General features: G+C 41.7%; 1 protein-coding gene across 1 annotated transcript in view; it reads left to right on the top strand.

Annotated features, from left to right (window-relative positions):
- Nucleotides 1-27,414, top strand: part of MIB1 (MIB E3 ubiquitin protein ligase 1) — a 347,133-nt gene that overhangs the window by 164,727 nt on the left and 154,992 nt on the right. Inside the window, exons 8-10 of the mRNA XM_078687432.1 lie at nucleotides 2,307-2,451; nucleotides 4,449-4,582; nucleotides 7,694-7,801. Of these exons, the coding sequence (XP_078543558.1) occupies nucleotides 2,307-2,451; nucleotides 4,449-4,582; nucleotides 7,694-7,801 (387 nt within the window). The remainder of the gene's footprint in view (nucleotides 1-2,306; nucleotides 2,452-4,448; nucleotides 4,583-7,693; nucleotides 7,802-27,414) is intronic.

Genomic DNA, 27,414 nt, shown 5'->3' with positions numbered 1-27,414 from the left:
GTGTCGACCTGCCGTTGCAAAGGCTTGTTGGCTTCTTTTCACCAAGATCTTCGGCCTCAAAATAGCTCCATCTTCAAGCATCTCCAGTGACCTGAATCCTCGGCCACATCGCATAGTTTACACCATGGCCTATATCTTTTGGTCAGCTCCTCGAGGCTGTCTTCCGACTTCAGTGCCTCTAGCCTGTGGGTACTGTTGCGGGTCACCTTTGTATCCTTTGGGCTCACCTGATTGCTCGGTTCTTGCCCTGACTCCCCTGCTTGTGGGCATTCGTCTTCCAGGTCTCCGGTCACGCCTAAGTGACATAAACTCTGTCACCTCTGCTTGCAGGTACTCTTCAAATGGAATCCACCTTCGGATTCCTCCGGACACTTTCTCCTTCTCCAGCAGTAGAATTTTCCTTAAGTCCTCCATTGGGTTAATTTCCTTAAGTCCTCCATTGGGTTTGACAGTGGTTTCTGACACAATTTCACATCTATGCACCCGGCTTCCCTGGTGTAGGTAACGTGGGTACTAGGGTATCCACGGGTGGAGTGGCATTCCAACCATCTGTCTTCCACTGGGTTTCTTCAGGGTCTACTGGGAAGGGTCCCTGATCTTTAAAATTGCAACCACGACTTGCGCGTTGATTTGTACTGAGAACGCGGTCGTGTTTCCACACTGCACACAATCTTCGTGGGGCTCCTAGTCACTCACCATGGATGGTTCTTTGGGTCCCCGGCACTTCTACATCCTCTGGACATTGTGTTGACACAAGTCATGGCTCTTATACCACTTTCTTAGTATATGGTTTGGTCTGTCCCCCCCGGGGTCCACTGTGTATTCCATGCTATTTACTTGATTTCTTTGCTTTGCAGCCTGGCATCAGGCTAGACTGTCTTGACTCTACATCATCCCAAAATCTACAAAGCACTGTGATACAGGAACCACCACCATAGGTTACTATTTTTGGGTCGAGCCTAGAGGCAGCGCACATGCGCTGATCGCTCTGCTAGGCATGCTGTAATAGAGGATGCAGTGGAAGCTCCGCTCACACTCCGCTCATATTTGTCATTAACTTGTTTCATTGTCCTTCTTAAATGCTGGCTTCTGATTCGTAAACAGGCTTGTTAGTCCCTCCTTGGTACCGTCTTGTCTGCATTTGCTACCGCCCATAAGGACTGGACCTTTTACTTGGCTTATAACATGGTCTGCGTTATAAATGGGTGAGCACTATTTTGTTTATTGACACTAATGTGGACAATGGCGGCGCTTTTTCTTTTTGCGTTTGCATGCTTGAGCGCGGCGCCTGTTTCAGGGACACCTTGCTCTGTTTATTATTATTTTTTAACTTTTATACTGAGTCCGGTGCTCCTTCAGGGACACCGCGCTCGGTTGAATTTTTTTTAATAACTTTAATAATGAGCGCGGTGCCCGCTTCAGGGACACACCACGCTCATTCTTTTTTTCTGTTAAACTTTAATAATGAGCGCTGCGCCTGCTTCATGGACACCGCACTCTGCAATACAATAGGTATTGCTTTTTCAAAACTTTGTACTATTGGTATTATGAATGACAATGCCTTTTATTTTTTTATAAAAGGCATTGCGAGTTACAATGCCAATAGCTCAAAAACTCGCAATTGCGAGAACTATTGCATTGTAGATGCTTGTTTGGTCATGTTGTGAGATCGAGTGCCTTACTGGAGGACAAAGGACACGTTAAATAAATTTTCTTTGAGAGTGGGAAGAAGCAATAGCATCTGCTTCTGCAGTGACCTGACCTTTGCCTGTCAGAATCTCAACTGTTGCTTGATTTTGTTCACAGCTTTTCAGCATTGGCAGTTAAACACCATATCATGCTGATTACAGCATAATATGGTCTTGCACTCACGTGGTGGTTTCAGGGTGAGATCTGCAAACTAATTGACTTCATTCACGACATGCTACAAAAAGTATGCATAATGCCGGGTTTGAGCCAATGGTGCAACTCAGCTTGTCAGTCTTTAATATATTCATGTATTTATAAACAAGTAACTGCTTTATTTCAGTGTTGCTGTTTTACAATCTGATTTCTTTGCTTTTGAGCAGGGGTGGTCAGGAATGCCACCTTTAACAATCGTAACTGGCATCTGTTGTCGCTCTTCATGTGCATCTTCCCCGTTTGTAGTGTTCCAAAACTATTCTTGTTCCTGAGGAGACTGTAAATCTATGAGGGAGCTAGATCTTGCACAGGTCCACTGAAGTTTGAGTCGTCTGTATTGAGAGTATGTCTTAGATATTACAGAGACAGTAATTTACGCATCCCACCTTTTTCCATTAATGCAGACACTGGGTAAAGTTGGCAGAGTACAGCAGATCTATTCAGACAGCGATCTGAAAGTAGAAGTTTGTGGTACCTCCTGGACGTATAATCCTGCAGCAGTCTCTAAAGTCGCATCGGCTGGATCCGCTATAAGCAATGCATCGGGAGGTCAGTTTTGTATGTTTTGTTTGCTTTTTTTAGAAGCAGTTTATTAAATTTAGATGTTTAAAATAGTAAAGTTATTCTGCTATGCAGGTACAAGAATAGCCCAAAGATACATTTATACCTTTCATTATAACTTCTACTTTCAAAGCCTGTATATATATATTTGCATGTCTTTTTAACATAAAGTTGAGTTGGGCAATGTTTGCATGTTCAATCCTAATACTTAAAAGCTATACTTTCTCTCCAAATCCCCAAGGATCATCTAAAACCAGAAATGGTCTTCTCTGTAATACCCCTTTTCTGAGAAAATAATTGAAGCCCTTCTGGAAGATTCCTCCCAGACCAGATTCATGTTTCTTAACACTCCACATTCATGCGTCTCCTAAAGGGTCTTCTTCATCCTAGTTGTGTCAGTCCACTGAAGTAGCAAAAACAAGCCTTCTTGGCATGCAAGTAGTTGCAGGATTTTACTAAATGGTCTCGCATCTGCATTCTAGCACTTTCAGACTCTGAAGGTTTGTACACTTTCGAAAACAAAGGGAATCAGGTCAGTTTATGTGAGCAGAATTTGGCATTTTTCAGCAAACTGGAATTTGCTTGGAAATGGGACTCACTCCCTTGTTTCTCCATACTCCCAAACACTGTGCTGATGTAGGTTAAATGCATACAACTATGGGGACTTTCAGATGAGTACAGATTTCAGTGTGGGATTCATTAAGAGATCAGATTTCCTGAACTTGGCATTTAGTCTGCACATTAGTGGTGCAAGCAACCCTTGGATAAGGTTTTTTTCCATTAAAAAGGCAAGAGTCGTGCTCTTATGGGAGTTGATTACGCTATCCTACAATTTAGTCCAATTTGTCATTTTACAACCTCTGCCTCGTGTTTATAGAGGGCCCAGGCCAAGCCTTGTAGACTGGCTTCATTCCACTCAAGGGACATAGATGCGTAGATCAGTTCATTGATAGATCTGCTTTTTATATCTTGGCTGAGATCTAGAAAGTAAGTATGAGTGTTCTTGTGTGTCTGTGAAGGTGAAAGTGTCTTGGTTTCATTTTGTGCTATTCAAACCAGGAGTATGGGGGGGAAGATGACAAGTTTATGTATAGTGTAGGGCAGACACATGATATATTGATAGGCAGATATACCCAACTTGATTTACAAAGTATTTCTAATTTTTGGGCCTGCTCATTGCTGGCTGAAATGTGAGCTAAGTTATAGAGTAAAACTGACCCATGTCATCCCTCAAACCACTTATTTAACACATCCAACCATAAGAAACTTTGTGATCCTAAATTTCCTCCTAAGCTGCTAGCAGGATGTGCATGTATGCTCTTTTTGTCACTGTTGCTCCCTCAGAGATCAAATATGTTTAGGTTGTTTATATAGCACAAGTGTGCCACCTGAAGTCATCTTCCAATACTAATGTTCAGAAATGCCAAAGTAAATGAAAGATTAAGACAGTTGAATTGAATGTTCTCCATCAAATGATTACGTAACCATAAACAATAGTCTTCCTGGTGGAGAAGAGTCCTTGGTTGAGTCAGTTAAGCTTCAGATTGGCTTTGCTCAGTATGTAGTTTAGAAGCATTAGATAACACACTGTGTCATGAGGGTGACTATTTACCATGATCCTGGTGTCCTAGTGGTGCAAGAAAGCAGCTAGCATACTCCTGAATGGCTGTGCCTGTGGGAACTGACCTCCACTTGAGTAAGTCAGCCTTCTGTGAGACTTTATAATCATCCATCATCCTTGTAATTTCATGCTATGCAGACCTCATATCTTGCTTGATTAACTCTTAATTGTACTGTAGTAATGTTTCCCGTTTGCATTTTAATAATGATAACCTCATGATTATCCACAAACCTTGAAATTAAGTCTTACTTAAAGATTAACCCTCTGTCAAAATATAGTTGTATATTCAAGTTTGTAGTGCATTCTATTTTTACAGATTCTTTATTTTGATGAAAAACTAGCTACTGTGTTTTTGTATCCACAGAACGTTTATCTCAACTATTGAAAAAGTTGTTTGAAACGCAGGAATCTGGGGATCTCAATGAAGAATTGGTCAAAGCTTCTGCTAACGGAGATGTTGCAAAAGTGGAAGATTTACTTAAGAGACCAGACGTGGATGTAAGATTATCATTAAGATACTTATACGAACAATGCTTTTTTTTACCTAGATAGCTAACTTTTTTGCATGTGAAGAACCTCTGATGCTTTGTGATTACATACCTTAGAGTCCTCCGCTGTTATATAGTTTTAAGTAAAATCTTGATATTAAAAACCAATAATATTTGTTTTGACATGACCTCGTTACTTCGAAACACATGCCATACCGTTACCACCATACCCACTTTAGGAGGGACAGTATCAGTTAGTAAAACTTTAAATACCTTATTACTTATGTATTAAATGTGTCCCTTTCAAAGACATTCAGCTCCAAGGTAATCAAGTGAAATTCAAAACTGCCTTGATTTTTGCTTTCTAATCTTTGGAGACGTGCAGTACATGGATGTGTTCAGCATTGGAAGTCTGTGCAGGGAATCCTGTTCCAATGTCTTCTGTAAATGTGCTGGCAGCTTTTGTCTCCTTTTACAGTCTTTTATCCTCCCTAAGGTACACCTGCAATCTGTATTGGCTACAGCCATTATTAGCATTTTCACAGAAATGTTGGTGTTTAGTTCGGAGAGGCTGCTGCTTGCTTCCTTCATCATCCAGGTGCATTGTGGTGGTAGAAGGTGATGCCAGGTGCATAAGATATTTGTGGTTTGTTACATCATGCCTCTGCGGCTTTGGTTGCTGATGCATGCAAGCACCGGCTGGAGTTCAGTCACTGTTTGAATTTGCCTTAAGCCCACTAGCTTCAAATATCACTATGAGAACATAAACCTTTATGAGGAGGAGCCTTGTACTGTTGGCAGACAATATTATTCTTTCATGCAATGCTTGTTTCAAGAATGGTAGGCTGAGATAGTTTGGGTCCTTTGTCTTCATTCGTTTGGTACTCTACTGAATCCTTTATCATTTTAGAGGCATCTTTTTTAAAGTAGTTACAGCTCATGCATAATTGGGAAGATGAATGAATTGGTTTGTTGCGAATAACTAAATGCAAACTTAACACATTGTAATTTTCTTGATCTTGCACGTCTAAATTTGTAGCAATTTACTGAACTATTGCACCCCGTGTAATGTTTAATTTAATATTTCCAGATTATTTAGAACCTTTCGGGGGTGCAGGAAATTGATGTAAACTTTATTTTTGTGAGTTTTATCATGTGACATCTACAAATATAGTTCAACACGTACCTAGTTACATACGCACTGACTGCACCTAAAATTCTCCCAACACCCAGAATGGTCTTTCAGCGCAGATCTTAAAGTGACCTTTACTTTAAGAGAGACTGTAATATACCACCAATACTGATCGGGTGTAGGGAGAAAGGCAATGGTTAATCTCACTTTACAGCTAAAGAGTATTAGCCCAGTCTTGGAGCTGTGCATCTATTAGTTGTCTGACATCTTGATTGGATTTAAAAAATATTCTGCAAAGCAGCCACCCTTGACCTGTATTTTGTAAACATAATATAAACGTATAGCATCTACATATAACTGTTGTGACTACAGCCTAACAAACATCAGCCTACTAACGGCAGCATACCCCAGCCAGTGTATGCCACCTCCCTATTCAAAATAAATCCAGACGAATTCCATGTAATTTATAACAAATTAAACACAGCCCCTACAACCAATAAAACCACAAAAAGTAATGATTGCCCAAACATTTGCTGTAATAGCAAATAGAAAGAAAAAAAAGAAATATATGTATAAAAAAGTAAACTTTACAAAAGCACTAAACATAAGGTTTAACCCTGGATTGGAAACCATAAAAAGATTGCAACACCTATAAAAGGGGAAAACACAGTGAATCAGAATCTTTCTGTCTCTCATATTATCAAGGTAGTGAAAAAATGTTATTGAACTTAAGTTTCTCCAGGTACTGTAACTAGATGCTAGAGAAGATCTTCTGGACTTCTCTTTTCAGAGTATGGAAAAGTAAATGCCTTTCATTTTCCGCATGCTTTAATGGATAGACAATTTTGTGAAGTTATCATTAAAACTATTAGCCCAAGTGCCACTGTAGGCTTTTCCTTGGGCAGGCCGGAATGTATAGCCATTACATCTTCAGATAGGTTTATTACTTTATTTCCTCTTTAGAAACCTTCCCTTCTTCAGGAAACATATATTTCAGTTTCTGTGTAAGAAGATGTAGGTAGAAACTTTGTTGAAGTAGGGATGTTGATTTAATTGGTTTCCTCATCTCTGTGGAAGGACTAAGGTCCTGTCAACGGCACCCAATCCCACTCCATTACCTTCTCGCTTAGTCACAGGGTGTATTTGCTGACGTAGAGGTTTTTTCCAGACTTCCCCCTTCCAGACTCCCACTCTTTACCTGCATTGGTCATGCCCAAGAAGAGCTATCTCTTTCCTTTGAGAAATCACATTCTATTGGTAGTGAGGCTGTTAAGACACTTCACTAGTACCTCCCCTTATAAAGGTAGGACTGCCTCTTCTTAGTTTTTCACTTGTAGGTAATGAAGTGTCAGATATATATTTTTACTTTTTCACACAAGATGCTTTCAATCTAATTTCACAAAGCATACATAAGGTGCATCTGTTGTATCTCTTCAGTTCTTCCGATGAGGAAACATGCAAAACCGCTTATACCTGCAGAATAGATCCACAGCTAGTGTAGAATACAAACTGATGCAGGGTGTGGAAACATTCCTTTACTGTCTAGTTAACAAGAGCAACTTAAAATACATGACAGTTGTGCTAAAAAAACTTTAAGTTTGCCTAAAGCCCACTTTAATATTGAACAGACTTGTCTTCTAAACCCTAAGTGACTTTCATGCTCTTTAATGCCTTCTGGGCACTACCAATAGTTGCATTAAAAAATAGCCAAACGTGCTTACATCACATGAACATAAAATAAGACATGCCACACAGGTCAGGGCTTTCTCTACAAAAGTCAGGGGGATTTCCCAGCCCATTGCTTTTGCATTGCATTTGGCTCTTTCGCAACTTCTGTGGTCAAGATATGTTATCTGTTTATTATGTAAACTATTTAATTTAGTTGATAAAATGTTTCCAAGATTCTTCTCACATGTTTTATTTTCTACATAGCCAGCTAAACTATTATGTTTCAGTAGTTTCTGAACACCTTTCTTTTGATATTTTAAGGTGAACGGTCAGTGTGCTGGACACACTGCAATGCAAGCAGCCAGCCAGAATGGACATGTTGACATTTTGAAATTACTTTTGAAGCAAAATGTTGATGTGGAAGCAGAGGTAAGTTTTAAATTGTAAACAGTTTGTGGAGCTTACTTGTCCTATATGTGTTCATTGATACCTTTAGGTATGCAGTCTACACATTTGTGTAGCACTAATCACCACTGTTGTGCCCTTTTAGCAGATTTGTAGTTTAGGCGCCCTTTTGGATTTCTTTGGAAGGGCAATTAGTTGAAGTGGAGGAACAATCTCCTGATAATGTGTTTTCTTTGTGTGTGATTTGTAGAGAATCTATTTAGTGTTGAGGTTTGAATGATTTGTGTGTAAAGTAAAATTAGTTTGTTCCTGAAATATGGTGTTGATGTTTTATATGTGGGTAGGTGTGTTGCAGCATGTTTTTATCTCCGGTGCAGCTGCTGGCCACTTACACACTCGTGTCTTATAATGATGTGCTGTATATGTACGTTTTATATTCATGTTTCTACTGTGTAGGTTGCGTGGATGCACCGGCTCTCTAAAGGTGGCAGCACTTTACCAGCTATATGATTTTGGTGCTGTGTTGTGTGTTTGGTGAAGAGAATTCTCTCTGGCATTTGCTGAGCATGACTGCTTAGAGGTGAATGAAACAATGATGTGTGGTGTTACTGATAAGTATGGAATGTTACATAAATTCAGAATATGTGTTAACAATGACGTTGTTTTACTAGTGCTAGGGCTGTGTATAATTTATTGAATGCTAGGTTGTCAGTTTTGGACATTGAAAGTAGTATGGCAAAAATATTATCTTTACAAAACCAGCACCCTTTTTTAAAATAGTGTGCGTAGCCAGCTCTGTTGACCTGTGAAAGAAAAAGCTCAAAGGGTGGGGTGGGGTGATGGGCACATTACAATCTTCACCCAATATATATTCAGATCCTACCAGAGCCATGTGGTTATGGTAAATAATATGAAATATGCAATTATCAAGACCCTGGTTATTCTCCTTCAGACAACGGTGCATTCAATGTGAGAAAACCCAATGTACATGACTAAATTGCTAGACCTTGTTTCCTTAAACCCAGGAGAAACAGAGGGCTGTGTACATCTTCTGTAGTATGTATTTCAGAATTATAGTTGCTCATTTCATGCTCTAGTCCAGTGGTTCTTAAGCTGTAGTCGGAGGGGTCCTGAGCGTTCAGCGAAGCCTACTTAGAGGGTTTACTGTTGCTAAAAAAAATTAATAACATTAACAGATTAATCTAGTTTATATAAATAAAGAAGCAAAATTGAAAATTATAACCTGTTTGCCAAATGTGAGGAATTTGATATTGTAGTCTAAAAATTAAGGTGGTATCCTCAGATTGATTTGTGGGAGTGGTGCAAGTACATCAAATAGAATATAGTATGGACAGTGAATTGCCCAGGATTTCAATAATGGTTCAGTGGAAGTCCCCAGGTTTAAGTAATCATTAAGTGGGGACCAAAGCTGGAACGTAGATGATGGGCACATGGCATGAAATGCTATTACCTAGAGTGACCTACAAATAATATTTGGTTTGATTGAATTTGCAATTATGCTTTAGTGGTTTGGGTTTTGACTTGTCTGAAGGTGATTTATGGCATTCTTTTGTCTCAGTTGTAACTGGAGTGGCGATTGTGGCTTACCTAAACAAATGCAGACTTTTATACTAATGTAAGTATGTCAGAGGTATTAGGCTCTCATCTACAGTATATATGAAAGAAGTAAACCGGGGTCATCAAATGTAATTATTTTCCAATTGCTACGCTATAGGCAATCCAGAAGTAAGTTAAAAACACATAATCATCCTTTATCTAAAAGCAGCAAAAAAAGAAAAAAGCAAACACCATGGTGTGTTTACAAATGTAAACAGTAACAATTTCCTTATATTTCCAGTAAAAATGTTACAATGCAGATAAGTAAAATGCATCTTGTTGGCATCATAACTGCCAAGTTACGCTTAAATCCAGGCTCTTTCCCATTCTCAAATTGTGGGTGCCCTGCCACCTAGCAGTTTGACTACATACAGACCATTTATAATAATGGAGCCTTGGGTTTTCATATCGTGCTCCCACGTACGTCATTTGTAACCCCCACCCATCCCGCAACCACAAACCACTGTTCAAATCTTTATGCATCTGGATGGAAGCCTGCTTCTTGTGCTCTAATGTGAGGCCTAACCGCAATATTTCATTGTTTCAGATATTTTGCTGCTGTATTTTCACGACATCATCATCATCTGCTTCTTTTGCTACAGTGTATCTGCTTTATGTTATGCAATTGTCAGTTTTCAACAGCTGAACCACATGACTGTAGTTTATGTTTGAGACATCGGTGTGTAGGAAACTGGGCTTTTGTTGCAGTAATCCCAACTTTTTAGCTACTAGATGCAGATTTTTCAACCCTGACCGTGAACTGAGGCCTGCTAAAAAGACCTCTGTGCCAGTGCTCCTTCCCCAAAATAAGGTGTTGTCTAATTGTGCTACAATTGGCTAAAGACTCTAGCACCTCTGTAAGTCCCTAGTAAATGGTACTCCAGGAACCTAGGGCATGGGTGTTAAAGAGGGTGCTATGGGCTGCGTCATATCTTGTGCCACCATAAGGGACCCAAACACAAACTCCACACATACTGCCATTGCAGGCTGCATGACATGATGCAAACCATGAGTCATGACATGACTCACTCCCTTATCATGTCATAGTCACTGTATCTAATCTATGTAAGTCACTCCTACAGCAGGCCTTGGAGCCCTAAGGCAGGGTGTATTCTATTTTATGTGAGAACATATCTGCATGATCAGATGTGCCCCTGTGATGTCTAGTTCGATTCTGGGATATTGTAAGTTAGCAGGGAAGCTATGTACTGTGCACTGGTCACAACGAGTACCCCAGCTTCATTATGTCTTCATTGAAACCTAAAGTGTTTGGTATCAAACACCTTGTATTAATAAACCCACTCTGATATATTAATACATGCACCCAGAAGGTATCCTGGAAGTACCCCCTGAAACCTACCAGTTCTCTATTGTGCTCACTGAATGGACCAGTCCAGCCTGCCACCACAGGTAAGTTTCTGACCCCGGGGTTAGAATTCACACTCTCAGGAGGCCAGGAACAAATCCTGCTCTGGAGGAAGGTGTCTTACACTTCCTCCAGGAAGGTTGGTAAATTAGCAGTCAAAGAGCCCACCGCCTTTAGTATGCAAATCTGGCTTCCTTCAGAGGTGAGGGGATGCCAATCCCCCCTGACCAGGGCCCATTTGGTGCCAGAACAGTTTGGAAAATTAGTAGTCCGAGAGGCTTGTGCACCCTTAGGCTAGTTCCAACCATAAGGTGGGCTACCTGATGTGGATACAACATTTAAAAGGCTGCCATCTTGGTGATGGCAGAATTTGAAACTCTGTTACTGAGTTATGCCCACTTCTCACAGGAAGTCATCATACAGGGGGCGTAGTAACCTCAGGGATAAGTAACCCACTGGCTGCTACCCTACTTAGGGGAGCCCCTGGCACCAGGAAATCAGATTACTGCCGACCTAAGAAGAAGACACCGAAGAGCCGCGAAAAGCAAGGACTGTGGAGTAACAACTGACTTGGTGCCAACCATTCCGCCCTGTCTGCTGTTCCTGCCAGATTGCGCCAAAGTTGTCTCGTCCTGCAGCTGTTGTGCCTCCAAAAGCCTGGGAGGACTGCCTGACTTAAACAAAGGAACTCTCATGGAGTAGTGGAGTTGCTTCCCTGCATCCTATAGGCTCTCCAAAAGAACTGAGAGGACTCCGGGCTCCCGCAAGCCAGACACCGGAAAGCACCTCTGCACCTGTGCCCCCTAGCCCAAGTTGAAGTGGGCCAGTGGTGCCAGCGTGGTCCCCCGACCCTCCAGAGACAAAGCCCACCTTGGGTTTGCCCACAGCGGACTTACTGATGCTGCTTGCATCCTCTTTGTGCAGGCCCCCTCTACTGTGAGTGTCTCTGGTAACGAAACCCTGACGCCTCAGAAACCTTTGCACCTGGCCGCTTCGGCCCAAGGAGAAGAGGACCAAAGGTGTCCCTTTTTCCCTGCGCATCGTGAGACGTGAGACCCCCTTGTTGGTTCAGCCTGACTGTTCTCTCAGTCCCTGCTTGTAGCCGCTTTGCAACTGGACCATTCCCCATTAAAGTGACTGGGTCACTTTTATTCAGAAATGATCTCACTTCCGTATGTCCGCCACCTTCTGCGTCTGCTTGTTTTCTGCATCCTGTTGGTGCCACACTAAATGGCGGAGAATTCCATGACATTCGGGCACTGACTGTCCTTTAATGTATTGTGTTTTTAAAACTGCCAAAGCTGCCAAAACTGCCATACAAACTGCTAGTTGCACTTTCAAACCAGAATTCTTCATTTTAATTTGGTGGAATCTTAGAGGTTGAGTTAGAGAGCGTCACCCTCCGCCACCTTCCTTGTTAGTGATCTAGTTGCTATAAAAGACCGATGCAAGCAGTTAGATTGGGGGATTTCTTGAGATTCGGGTACTGACTGTCTTTTAATCTGTGTTTTAAAAAACAGTGAAAGCTGCTAAGACTACAAAACAGAGTGGTATTTGCACTTTTAAACTAGAATCCTTGTATTTCAATTTGGGGGAATCTTAGAGGTCGAGTGGTGAACTGCCTGTTCGAGTGCGTCATCCTCGACCGCCATCTTTGTTAGCGGTCGAGTTGCTATAAAAGATAGATGCAAACACATCTACCACTCAGGCTCTCAAGAAGATTCATTGGCTCCCAATTATGCAAAGAATTTGGTTTAAATCTCTTTGCATCGCTTTCAAAGCCTTTCACGGGGTATTAAGAATAGGGCTCCTCATTCTACATCAGCAGACGTGCTATGCGTAATTAAGTTTTGGAGATCTAGGCTAGGCAGTCGTTACTTCATGGTGATGGCGGCCTTAATCTGGAATTTTCTCACCCTTGCTCCAAGGACTATGACCAACCTATTACAATTTAGGCAGGCACTTAAGACCTGCCTCTTTGCTCCTCCTACATGATTGATTGAGTCTTTTACAGTTTAGGGGTTTTTGTTTTGGCATTTCAAATTGGCCCCTTTTCCTAGTAAGTGAGTGCCGATTTCAGATGATTTTCCCATTTTTTTAGAGGACATAAACTCACTGGTTTCCTTTAGTCTTTCTTTCTCATCCGTCTGCTTCTCCTCTCACCCTGTTACTGACTAGCACCAGGATATCTTTTAGATGACAGGATGCTTTATCAAGTTTATAAATAAAATAAATGGCGAATGAGAACCCTTAACTGGTGCCCATGAAGGTGGCTTAACACCAAGGGGGACTTTTGACTCTGTGCTAATCTTGGTCAGTCTATCCATATCAGCATGGGTGGGTTTGTCCCTGCAAACTACTGTTAGTTGTTTCATTCAGCCCTCCGCAGGAGCAGGCTCCTAAACATCCTGACACCTCCTCACTGGGCTGGGGAACCCATCTTGCCAACATGATGGGGCCAGCTAGAAACCTTTTGTCTGCCTCATGGTCTTCCTTGCATACTTTAGCTCAACATTTCCTCACAACCCTAAGCTTGCATTAATGGGTCTTGCTTGCAAGGACTGCACCTTATTGTTTCCTCAGTCAATTGGCACTACTCGCTCCCACTTTCAGAGGCTTTTGCTTGGAGGTTCGTTCATGAGGACTCTGCAGAAAGATGTATCCATCGGAAGAAATGTTACATACCTTTGGTAATAAAGTTTCTGGTAGATACACAATCTTCTTGCATACTTCTCACTGTCTTCTCTCCTCCCTTGATGCATTAGTGCAGTCAATACGAATCTAAATTATGCAAACCTGTTATGTACTTTGATTGTTACTTGTGATGCTTTGATGGTTCCTCTCCTCATTTCTCGACGGGGTATGGAAAAAATACCAGAAACTGAAGCCAATGGTTTATCGATGCCTGATATACTCAGATGCTATCACATCCGCAGACCGTCATGACTGGCGTGGCATGGCCACATGTAGAGCTGTTGCTGGGCTAGAAAGTTTACGGTTGCAGTCTGGCACCTTAAGGATAGTAATAAGCTAAGGAATCTTTTTAAAGATAATGCAGCCACCAGAAATATAGATACATATGGTAAGGAATTTCTTTCTGTCGCATCACATTTCAGTTTGGCCATTGCTTTGTTCCGGCCTTACCATAGGGACATGCCTGTAATGCTCACACCCAACCACCCCACGAAACTCCTTTGATAGTTAATCATCTAGTAGATTGATTAGCACCCAGGGGGCTCTGTCATTCCGGTACCTTGGGTGTGACCTCACCAAAACTTGGACTTTCACCTGCTTCATCTTTCTTAGAAAGACAACGCCAGTCTTTTCTGCAATGAAGGTCTCTTGTCCATGGAAAGATGATGTATTTTCTCCTATCAATCAACTTGAGTGCACGCTTGGTGAGTAGTTAGCCTCTCCATAGCTATGCAGCTTCTCTGAAAACTTGGCACTCCTGATAGCTATCAGGAAATCATCAATTATCACTCAACTCTGAAGTGCAGAGCTGAGACTCATTGAGCAACTATGAAGAACATTGATCTGGGCACATGGTTTTCATTTCCAGGTCACCTGGTTAAGAGTGGGGATGCCCGTGAGATTACTTTGTGTGGCCATTGAGGCCTACTGGAACAGGCCAGTAAGTCATCCATGGCCTGCGATGCAGTCACACACAGACAAAGGTTTAGGACATTTTTCTTGTTCATCCCATAAGCTCTGTCAGAGTTTCATCTGATTAAAGAGATTGTTCTCTCTGCATTTTTCCTCCTCTTTCATCATTGCTGAATGTGGACCTGAGGGGTGTCCTGCACTTTCATTTGACTTGAACCAGGGACCTGCATGCCTCGGCCCAGTGCTTCATGACTTATGGAGACCATGTTTACTGTAGAGTGGCTGCTAAGGCCTCAGTTGCTGAAGGTTAATGCCATAGATCACTTATGAACTCCCCTCCCTGCTCTGATATATTCAATTATGTATTTGAATGTTCTTGAAGTGTTGGATTGGTAGTATCTTAGCTACACCTACCTGTACCACTAAAGACACTGTGGAATATCAAAGATTGGAAGAAGGCTCTTATATTGACCCTGCCATAGTGCTTCTGTAAGTTTGCATTTTGTTTGTTCATCAAGAATTGTTAATCAGTTTATCGACTTCATATAAGATACTCTGTTCTTTCATTTCATGACATATTTACAATCTTAAAAAAATCAATCTTCTGTTTAACATAGCAATTTGCATTTCCTTCTGAAGTCTACATTCAGTGTACAGTTAAATGCCCTAAAATAAAATCCAACGCATTTAGGGCATTTTTCATTCTGTGGAAAAATATGCCCTCTTTCATTAATTCATTACCTGATTTCTAAAAACATACCAAATATAAAATTCATTAATGCATTAAACTGTTTTTTTAATTGTGAACATAACTAGTTGGTTTAATATCCCTCCCTCACTATTGAGTAATTCATATTTCTTCAACAACACAGTAACATTTTCCTAAATCCTATCATTATTAAAGTTGCAATAGTGACTCACTGTCCTCTGAAATTGTCTTAATTTTGCTCTGCATCGACAGTAAAGCATTACTCTTTAAATGGTGGCTAGCTAGTGGATGGTGCGGAGGTCTGAAACTGAGTCCTTGAGGATAGTTTGACCAAGTCTTACTTGCAGCCTTGTAAGAATGTCCATACAATAGTGCTTTTCAAATGTGTGTGGAGTGGACCAGGTGGCAGTTTCCAAATTTCTACTATGGGTATGCTCCCAAGAAAAGCCATAGTGGCCCCTGCTTCAAATTGGAGTGTGGACTAGAGTTGAAGGTAATTTTCTTTTAGATTATGTGCAACAGGTTTCAATCAATTTGACAGTCCTGCCCTAAGAATAGTGTAGCCTTTGAGGCTGTGAAAAAACTACAAAAAGTTGTATTACGGAATGAGTTTTTTTTTTACACAGTGTTATATAAAGTGCGAACTTGACCCGAATCTGGTATCACAGCGCTTTACATAGTCCAGTTGCATTAAATGAGGACACATTCATTTTTGTTAGGCACGGGGAGATTACGTGATTTGCCCAGAATCACAGGATGTTCGGCTTTATTGCCGAGACTTGGTCCCCAGATTCGAGGTCGACCGCCCCATCCGTTAGGCCAACTCCTCAGTTGGTCTTGTCTTTGTAATACGTAGGAGCGTGTTTAACGTCAAGCATGTGGAGTGATATTTCAGCTACATAGTCGGCTGTTGGAAAAAGACTGGGAGCCCAGTGATTTGGTTGAGGTGGAATGGAGAAACCCTTAGGTAAGAACTTAGGGTTGGTCTAAGAACCACTCTTTCATTGTGGACATGCAAAAACGGGTCCTGCAGTATGAGGGGTGTAGTTCATGGATACACATAAGAGACGGTATGGGAACTTTCCAAGAAAGAAAATGGAGAGGGCAAGAATGCAGTAGCTCAAAAAGGGTGCCCCCATGAGTCTGATGAGGACAATATTGAGATTCCACACTGGGACTAGAGGTATCTTTGGAGGAATGACCTGTTTAAGGCTTTCCACAAAAACCTTAATTACAAAGATTCTGAAGTGCAGAGTGTTCCCTGTTATGCATATGTGCAGCAATGACAGCTTGGGGTAGCCAAATCATGTCTTTGCTAAGTGTATGAGGTAACAAATAACGTCTTGTATATAAAGGGTTTATGAGTTTTGGACTACAATAGTGGACAAAGCGCTTCTGCTTTGCAGCATAGTAGGTGCGTGTGGAGGGCCTATGGCCTTCCAGTAGATGTCAATTTCATAAACTTTATTTGACAATTAAGTCATAAAAGTAAGACATAAAATCACATTTTCCAATGATTAAAAAATTTCATTAAGAAGATTATACAATAAATATTTTTTTTAAAAGAATTAAACACCAAGGGACAATTGCTGAATATCACATAGCTAAAAACACATCCTTAAAATTTATAAAACTCATCAATTATGTGGGTCAGATGCTGTATTGCAAGGCTCATGTCCCAGCTACATCCCAACGTTTACAGTGCAAATAAACAGGTTAGATAATATTCTCAATCTATTTTCATAGTGCTCTTGCCCGAATTATCCATGCCCATTTTAAAATTTTTGCCACTGCTATGGCAATTGGGGGATTGGGGTCTGTACACAAGATTCTTAACGCCTCCTCATGTCTGCGGATACCGATTAGTTTGCATATTGGTTTAATCCACACCTCTCTAGGGGCCACATAGAGGGGACAGAAAAAAAAGGAAGTGACTTATCGCCTCTTGTTCTTCCCTACACCTAGGGCATTTGTCATGATAGTTTTCGCCCACCCAATTAGCTGTGAATGACCTTGTTGGAAGGGAGCCTACTCTAATTTGAAAATAGAGTTTACGGTCAAACTGCTTTTCAATAGCATCCCAATACGATTCCAGCTTAGGGTAGCCCTTGAATTCCAGGAAGCGACCTGTAAGGTGCAGGGAGAGGCCCTTCATTCTTGCATTTAATGTAACCATCTCCCAATATTTTATCTTCAAAACTTTTTTAGAGGGAAAAACAACATTTACCGGGTCATCCCAAAGTTCCCTAATCCCCAGGCTAATTAGCAGAGACTTTATAGACTTTAGCCAATGTATTTTTTGTGAGGAATTTTTCGCTATTATTTCTTTTAAGGCCCTCTGCTTAATGCTGAAGCTCTTTTGTGGTCCATATCCTACGCCAGTACAAGAGCGGGCGTAGGAAAGCAAGCTCTTGGACAGATTTTTCCCCAAGGTCCCACATTAAAGGTAACAGCGGGGTACATGCCGGGACACTAGTCGCTTTTCTTAGAAATTCGTTTTCTGCTAGTGTCAGACTCCCCAATTTTTCGAAACCCCATAGTTCAGCTCCATAAAGAGCCGAACGAAGTACCTTCATCCCATATATTTCTAGCAGTTGGCTAATGGGTTTTGATTCAGAAGACTTAAACCTTTTAAGAAGGATACCTGCCTGCTGGCGATGCTTAAGGACTGCTAGTTCTAGTTGGCTAGTCCATCCCAGATCTTTCTGAAGGGTAACCCCCAGGTAGGTAAAAGCTTCAAGCTGCTCAAGCGGGGAGTTGTTCATGTATATCCTCCCTCTTAAGGGTTTGGTACACCCAGTAAATTTACGGTCAGTAAGGACCATATACTTGGGTTTGGCTATATTTATTTCCAAACCCCGTTCTAGGCAAAAGTCTTCAAAGCGCTTAAGAGCACGCTGAAGGCCACTGGGAGTTTTTGAAATTATTAAGGTGTCGTCCGCGAACATGAGGATCGGGACTCGCTCACCACACATCACAGGGGCATCAGTCGGGACCAAGGAGAGAAAACTCGCTACCCTGTTCACAAAAAGAGAAAACAGGGTAGGCGCCATGACGCAACCCTGCCTCACCCCTCGTTCAACAGGGAAGGGTTCCGTAACATCTCCCTGGCCCCCCCACCGTACCCGAGCAATCGTACCCTCATGTAACCGAACGACCAAACACAACAACTCAGGGGGCATCCCTAGTTCCTCCAGCACTTGCCACAATTTATTGCGGGGCACCAAGTCAAAAGCCGCCCTTAAGTCTACAAAGACGGCATAAAGAGTACCTTTATCCAAAACCACAGTGCGCCAAAATAAAATAATGAATCTGAATACCTGGTCTATGGTGCTGGCCTTGGGTCGAAACCCAGCCTGGAGGTGACTCAAGATGTTATCATCATCCATCCACGTCTGGATTTTTCCCAAAACCAGCCGTCCCATGAATTTTTGGACAGAGTCGATCAGGCTGATGGGCCTGTAATTGCCTGCTAATGACTTGTCCCCTTTTTTAAATACCGGAACTATTTCCGTGCATTTCCATGATTGTGGGACTTCCATCCTGTAGTATTCCATTCCGTGCTTTACTCTCCACTTATTCTTGTACTTCCCTTCCCATGTTCTATTCAGAATTGTTTTGGTTCTTTCTGCCTGGGGATTCTTAGGGATCTTTGGGAGTGTAATGTTCTACTAGTAACAGTTACAGCTGTGCATCTATTCGTGGTGGTTGTGTAAGCTGTCTCCTATGAATAAACTGGATCTAACCATCAAGAAGTCTCTTCCTGATTACTACATATTCTGGCGACGATCGGGATATCAAGCCTGAAGCTTAACAGGACCCGTCTATTTTCCTCAATTTAAAAAAAAAAAAAAAAGGAGAATCCAGTTTGGAGACAGCGTTCACCGTTTGCAGTGTGGACTCATTTAAGGTACTTTTCAAATTCTTTATGTGTTAAACTATAACACCAGCGGCAGTATTTCTTACTCGACGTGCTTTGATTGCACCTGCGGCTGTTTCTTTGTATTTTGTGCATTTTCCCTCATATTTGGGAATTCGAGCAGTCACTCGCTCACAACCTATTGGATTTCATCTCATATCTACTCTGTTTTCCCTCCGCGTGAAATCCCCGTTCTGCTGGTGTTTTTGTGACATTTTTGGCATTCCCTACGACTTTATTGTGGAAGCGCATCTTTCAAAAAGCACACGAGACTCACCTTTATCTTCGCGTGCGCTCCACTCGCTGCCGGAAGCCCTTCACCACGCTCCTGGATCAGACGCGTCATCCGCACTCTCCGCCTCTGCGTGTACCTACGTCATTTGACAACGTCGTTCTACGCACAGCGCTGCGTTCCAGCAACCATCTTAGATCACCATGACAACAGTCTCCGATCCGAGTCCCGTTTTTTTTAATACTTTTAACGCCACAGTTATTTATGTAATCTAACCCATTCGTATCGATTATTACCACAGTTATATATGTACCTTGGCTTATTCTGTTCCGTAATTTACATCCTGGTTGCAGTTTTGTTTACAAGGGAATTGTATTGAACATCTTTATTCACAGAGAAGGTATTCCCCTTTTCCAGACTTTCTTCAATGCTATTATTGTACAACTATGTTCTGACAACTTATTCAACCAAATAACTGTGACCTTTATTTTTATTTTTCTTTATTTTGGTATTTTTAATATTAATTTAAAAAAAAAAAAAAAAAAAATGTCGAATAACATAACTTCACCTGCACATTTCTTACCTTCGGCTGGTGATCCCAAAGTGGAATGGGACCTTTGGTATCCAACCTTTTTAGCCTATGTAGATGTGGTAGAAGAAGATGGCTGTTCCCCCAAAAGGAAACTCGCTTTATTAAAAAATTGTCTAGGTGGTGCCGGTCTCAAAGAATTGGGAAGTCTACCACCTATTGATAATACTGGTGCAGGTGATGTAAATGTTTTTGAAGTGGTTGTTAAGCAATTAAGCACCAGATTTGGAAAGAAAATTAATACAGTGATGGAACGTTTTAAATTTTATTCTAGAATTCAAAAAGAAGATGAATCCATAGAAACATATGTAGCTGCTCTACACACTCTAGCTAGTTCTTGTTCCTTTGAAACTATTGATTTTGACCAAGTCTTAAGGGATCAAATCATGATGCGTACTAAGAGTAAAAAGATACAGGAACGTTTATGGATGGGTACTGAGTCCTCTCTTAACGCTGTTCTAAACATTGCCAAAGGTATTGAGCAATCAGAATTGTTTGTTAACGAAATAAGAGGCCATGAAACCAAAACTAAAGTAACTATTCCGGAAGTTTCCTTAGTCAGGAATCCTCCAAATTACAGGAAACCTACCTTCAATTCTACTAAAAGAGACAATTTCAGCAGAGATAATAGACCCTTCCAAAGAAGGTCTCCTATAATTTGCTATAGATGTGGCGCTAATGATCACGTGGGAAATTATAAAGGGTGTCCTGCTTGGAACAAAATTTGCGTCAAATGCAAAAAGTCAGGTCATTTCACCAAAATGTGTAAGTCCTCGCAGAAAGTTAATTTCTTATCACATGAGGAGTATGATGACTGTGAACAACCGTCTGAAATCAATACGATGTTGTGTGTTGGTGATACTGAGTGCAAAGGTTTTCCCAGTGACATTATTCTTATTAATGGTGTAGAAATCTCCATGCTTATCGACTCATGTGCCTGGTACACCATAATTGGCAAGGATGTCTTTGACAAGTTTTGGTCCTCAAAGGAACTTTTACCACCTGATATACATCCTGGAGGGTACACAGGGAAGAAGATAGGCCTTGAAGGTTATATGTGGGCGGAGATCAGGTTTAAAGATAGAACTACTAGGGGGAAGGTTTACGTCTCCTCGAAAGGGGCATCCATCTTATGCTGGCCCCATCAGTTTGATTTAGGAATCAAACTTGATCCCAATGCCTCTCCCCCTGTCTATGTCGTTCCTCCAAAAAATGACTTTATTTCCCAATTAAAAAAAGATTTCCCTTGTATTTTCAATGATAATTTAGGGGTTTTCGCTAATTTCAAACACCGCATTATACTTAAGGAATCAGCTGTTCCTGTCCGGCATAGGGTCAGAAATGTACCCTTGGCCTACCGTGATAAATTAAAGTTAATTTGATCAGATCTAGTTTCCAAAAAGATCATCGAACCAGTTGAGTCATCCCCATGGGTTTCGCCCGTTGTATTATCCCTTAAGAGCAACGGCGAGCTTCGTCTGTGTGTAGATCTCCGCAGCCTAAACAAGGAGATCTGGATTGACAGACATCCCTTACCCCACATACACGAGCTCATTTCCACTCTTTCTGGCGCCTGTGTTTTTTCCACGCTAGATCTAACCAACGCTTACCATCAGGTAATTTTACACGAAGACTCTAAATTCTTAACCACTTTTATTACACCTGAGGGTTTATTTCAGTATTGTCGTATGCCATTCGGCCTAGCTAGTGCAGCGTCCGTCTTCCAACGCCTCATGAAGACAGTACTAGAAGGATGTGAGGGTGCTATCGCCTTTCAGGACGACATCCTAATACACGGGAAAAATTTTGAGGAGCACGATAAAAATTTGGTAAAAGTTTTGAAAAGTGTGCAAGAATATGGGCTGACACTTAAATTATCCAAATGTAAATTCAGACAAAGTCAGGTCGAATACCTCGGCCATGAGATTTCAGCCCTGGGGATCAAACCTAAACTCAACCATATCAAGAGTATATCCAAAGCCCCTGCTCCCTTGAACAAAGATCAACTTGTTTCCTTTCTTGGTCTTACAGAATTTTATAGCAAATTCGTCCAAGATTATGCTTCCAAAGTTCATCCTCTCAGAGTGTTATTGAAAAAGGATGCGAAGTTTGTGTGGAATAGCGATCAGCAACATGCTTTTGAGTTACTGAAACAAGAAATTATTAATGCTCCTTTTCTAAGACCTTTTGATTTAGACAAAGAATGTATAGTGTGTGTTGATGCAAGCAATGTTGGCTTAGGCTCAGTTTTAATGCAAAAAGACAGAGGTGAAGAGTACGTTGTGTCATATGCTTCAAGAACCTTGCGGGGCGCTGAGTTCAATTACTCCACAATTGAAAAAGAGTTACTAGCTTGTACCTGGGCCTCTGAACATTTTAGGCAATTTCTGTGGGGAACCAGGTTCCGTTTAAGAACCGACCATAAACCTCTAATTAATATGCTGGCAGCTGGTGGTGGCAGGACCTTAACAGCGCGACTAGCACGTCTTGCAGCCAAATTGCAAGAATTTCAATGTACTGTTGAAATGTTCCAGGGCGGTTAAACGTGCACGCCGACTGCATGTCCAGGCTGCCTTTAATCAATTCTATTTTTTCTGGTAATTGGAACAACGAATCAGATGTTGTCTTTAATATCGATGATGTCAACGATTGTAGTCCAGCTGGTGTTTCTTCTAGTATTTCTGAAATTGAGTGGAAGGAAGCTATGGCGAATGATTCTAACCTTGCTTCTTTAACTAGACATTTACAATATGGTTGGCCTCAAGAGCGATACTTATCTGGGGACATCCTTTCTTTTTTCAAGGTAAACGATGAACTTATGTTTGACCAAGGTTTTGTTTTTCGTGGCGATAAAATCATTCCTCCCATTTCCTTGAGAGAAAGAATTATTTCCATGGCCCATGAAGGCCATATGGGCATGTCTGGCACCAAAAGACGCATCCGCGAGTTCTACTGGTGGCCTGGTGTAGACAGAATGGTCGACAAATGGGTTCGTTCATGTTCCCCTTGTGATAAAAGTGACAAGACTGTTAAACCCTTGTCTGTTGCTACTTCTCCCATTGAATTTGTCTCTTGCCCCTGGAAGAAATTGGGCATTGACATAATTGGACCTCTTAACTTGTTTTCCCACCAAAATGTGTTTGGCCTGGTCCTTATCGATTATTTTTCCAAGTGGCCAGAGCTAAAAATTGTCGACAAAGTTGGCTCCACTCAAATTATTCAATTTCTTGATGAGGTTTTTTGTAGAGAAGGGATTCCCGCGGAGATTGTGTCGGATAATGGTCCGCAATTTATAAGCAAAGAATTTTTGTCATTCATCCAGAGGTGCGGCATCGTGCACAAAAGGGTGTCGAATTATAATCCGCAAGCCAATGGTCAGACGGAACGCTTTAACCGCGTCATCAAAGAGTCTATTCAGCTGGCCGTTAAAAGCAATCTAGACTGGAAAAAAACCCTGCGTTCCACCTTACTGTCTTATCGCACTTCACCTAACTCTGTCACAGGGTTTTCACCCTTTGAATTGCTTAGAGGCAGAAAGCCTGGTTCCAAACTCCTGCCCTGGTGGATGAAAGTTAAGATACCTGCTGATACTTCTGTAGATCCTGCTTGTGTTAAGAACAGAGTTTTGAGATATCAGGAAAGAATGAAAGCCAATTTTTTGTCCACTAAAAGCTCCGGTCAGAAGGTCAGGGTGGGTGATTTTGTCCGCGTAAAATTAGGCAGAGCTTTTGACAATAAGTGGAATAAGTGGTCAGACCCTTGCAAGGTTATTGAAGTATTTTCTAAGGCTGTGAGAGTTGAAGATGGAAAAATATGGAATTTTAGAAGGATTTCACTATGTAAAGGTTTAGATTCTTCTAATACTGAACCCTGTTCTGCACCATCCTCTTCTAATAATCTTACCACTGCTAAGCCTTTATGTGATCAAAATGATGCATCTTTTTCTCCATTGTTTAACTCTTTTGACTGTGAAAACCAGAGTGTTGATCGTGTTGTTCCTGTGCCTGGTAATTGCAGTCCGTCCATGTCTGACAATAGCAACCAGATCACTGAACCACCTCCTGGCCATGTCGATGATCCTATTAGTGAAAATGTTCCCATATCTTGTCCTGTGATTCCTAATGATGATTCATCTCTTAGGAAAAGCATTCGTGTGAAACATACTCCTGTAAAGTTGCATGATTACTACCTTTAAGTTTTTTTTTTCTTGTTTTTTTTGTTTTTTTCAAGGGGGAAGGTGTGTAGTATTCCATTCCGTGCTTTACTCTCCACTTATTCTTGTACTTCCCTTCCCATGTTCTATTCAGAATTGTTTTGGTTCTTTCTGCCTGGGGATTCTTAGGGATCTTTGGGAGTGTAATGTTCTACTAGTAACAGTTACAGCTGTGCATCTATTCGTGGTGGTTGTGTAAGCTGTCTCCTATGAATAAACTGGATCTAACCATCAAGAAGTCTCTTCCTGATTACTACACATCCCCTGGGCGATGGCATTTGCCAAATGCATAACATACAACCGCCATCTTCCCTTATTGTATAAAAACAAGTCAGCGGGGACGCAATCCATTCCAGGTGCACGGCCCGCGGTCACCAGATCTAGTGCTCTTTCCACATCTCCTACTGTGAATACTACTTCATTATAGAAAACGTGGACCCGCGTTCCCTCTGTACAACCTGCTACATTAGCGGCGTATTGTGGTTTAAAATAATCAACCCATGCACTTTGGGCTACATTATTTAGGGGGGGGGGTCTCATGTTGTCCATCCTTACCCCATTTAAAAAGTCCCAAAAAGCTTTTGTGTTCTTAGCTTTACAAGCTTTTTTAAGGTCCTGCCATCTAGACTCTTCCCATGCTTTTTTAGCAGTAAACTGTTTATGCCTATAGTTGGCTCTAGCCACCTTTACTTTACTTGGGTCCTTTGTTTTTAATGCTTTGGATAGCTCCCCCCTGGCTTTACGACAGCCGTCATACCAACTCTCTGCTCTACGAATTTGCACACTTTTGCCTTGACGAGACTTACAGAAGTAGCTTTTCAGACTAGTAAAGTAAATATCATGGGCATCCATAAAAGCTCTATACGGGAGCCCATGATTAGATTCGACCTCCATAGTCGCCAGAACACCTTCCAAGCCATCCTCAATTTCTGTAATGATGTCCTGGTGTTCTGCCACCTGGCACCCCTTTAAGCGGCGCTCATCATTAGTTAGAACTAGATTCGACTTAATGGGTCCCCTAGACGTTTCATCCACCTTCTTTAAACCCAAATTAAACACCGCGGAGATGGGGTTATGGTCACTCTCGATGCGGTCCACTATCTCCATATCAAGAAGGGTGTACCACAACTTAAGAGGGACAAGTAGATAATCTATATGACTTGCTCTATTACCATTATCAAACGTTGCCTTGCCCATTCTATCCGATGGTGTACGGCCATTAGCAGCCCTCAACTGATGCCCCATACAGAGGCCCTTCAATTGAATAGCAGCCTCAGTCCACTTTCTTATGGGATTAGTATCTAGCTGGGGAACTCCCCATCTGCTATCCTCTTCATCCGTTAGGTGCATATCGTCAGGGCCCAATTGCTCGAAAGTGGCATTAAAATCACCTGCTATTATTGGCAATACATTTCCGGGGATTGCATGAAGCATTGTGTCCAAGGCTACTACCACCACCTCTGATTTCTTGCCTCCTGGGAGACCCCTAGCATAGACATTAAAAATGTCTATTTTCAAATTTGAAGGGAAGCAGAGCCTTACGGTAAGAATTTCGCAGTTTGATCCAGGAAGTAAGTGGCTATGACAGTTAAGACTCTGCCTGACCCAAATAACTAAGCCCCCCATAGGGCGACCTGGGTTGCTTTTAACTGCGGGGACATAAAAGTTTAGATAGCCCTCTTTAAACACAGGATCAATTGCCCAAGTCTCCTGGAGCAGACAAATGTCAAATTTATCGATAAATTCCATCCAGGCGGGTGAATTAAGTTTAGTCCCCACACCCGCCACATTCCATGAAATGAACGATGTTTGACATACCACCCCAGCATGACCACAAGCTAATTCTCCTGATTCTGTAGAACTCTCGGATGCTTGGTATTCCTCATTCTGCATGGACATTGCTCCCACTCCTGATGCCTCGTCTATGTTTCCAGTACCTGTCATGACTGAGCGGCAGGCATTTTTCTCTATGTGTCTGCAATCGTGGGCAGTCACTTCAACTACCCTCTTATCACACCCAACCTCACCTATACCTGGAGACACAGCACTTAATGCAGGGTTTTGGGGCACATAGCGTCAGTCACACTCACCCAACCCCGACAGAGCCTCAAACCTATTAAACAGCCTTATATTACCCAAAGGACATGCATTAGTTTGCTCTCCCATTGTAAAAACATTCCTTCCAATGGGTACCCTAGGGCCACAGAAATATGATACGGGGAAAGCTTGTATCTGGGGGACCGATCAGATCGTGGCCAGCTACAAATGTAGTTTACACTTCTCCAGTCTTTGAAGTTAATAATGATACAGTCCCCTTCAATCGACTTAGGGCTCCTTCCCAACCAGTTCACTCTCCTTGCAAATAGAATTTTTGTAAGAATGTTTGGTGGTAATGGACGATACTTGTTGAGCCAAAAGGCACACTTATTATTCAGCTCCCCATAGGTTTCTCGCTTTCCCAGGGCTACTGGAGGTACTCCCACTAATATTACCACATATGGTGCTGATTCAGGTGGGAGATCAATAGTCGGTAAGGTAGCCACAGAACTTGTTACAGACCCCACAGTACTTGTTACAGGCCCCAATGATGGATTTGACAAAGTTACTACTGGTCTAATCTCTGTAGCATGAGGCCCTCGCTCCGTCCCCACTGTGTTCCCAGTGTCTGGCAGTGTAGATGGCGGTGGTGCCAGAGAAGGCACCATGTTAACTGCCTCAGACACTCTGGCCCCTAAGGCTGCTTGCCCACACTACCACTGAAATAGAGCACTTTGGGTTTACATTGAGCCCTTTACACTTCTGGGGAATCTCTGGACTCTCTGCACAGTATATCCACCTAGTGGCATACCATGACGCCACATCTTTGTACACAATCTGACTTGGGAACAGTGGTGTCTAAAAAGCAAAATAGAGAATGCTCTCGCCCATGTTCTTGTGAGAATACCATAACGGATGTGTAGCCAGTTAAGACAAAATTGTCTGCTCTAACTTTTGTTTTTTCGCTCTTTTTATACTTTTCATGCGTACTGTTTGATTAATTTTTATGAATTGTGATTTTAACATTGGGCACTAACGGATAGGATTTCGTTGTGTTTTTTATCCTGAACAGATTCTGTATTAGGCAAAATAAATGTATGTTATATGCTTTTTATCTAGTGGTGGAGTATTTTTCCTTTATATATGTGGCTTAATTCTGTAAGGAGCTGATACATAGAATGAGTGGGTTGATATAGGTGAATGATGAGTCTGCTTAAGTAAAGTCTACATGGTTGAATTGCTGTTGAAGGGATTTCTTGCTTTTTTTCACTATACCATATACAGAGCCAGCTTCCAACAACGACTATCATTGGAGGCAGTGTTTAGACTTGCAAGCTGCGTCATTAGAA

This window comes from Lissotriton helveticus, chromosome 4_1, assembly GCF_964261635.1.
Source record: "Lissotriton helveticus chromosome 4_1, aLisHel1.1, whole genome shotgun sequence".
NCBI lineage: Eukaryota > Metazoa > Chordata > Amphibia > Caudata > Salamandridae > Lissotriton > Lissotriton helveticus.
Note: the sequence above shows the minus strand (reverse complement) of the source record. Positions and strands in the feature narration are given on the sequence as shown.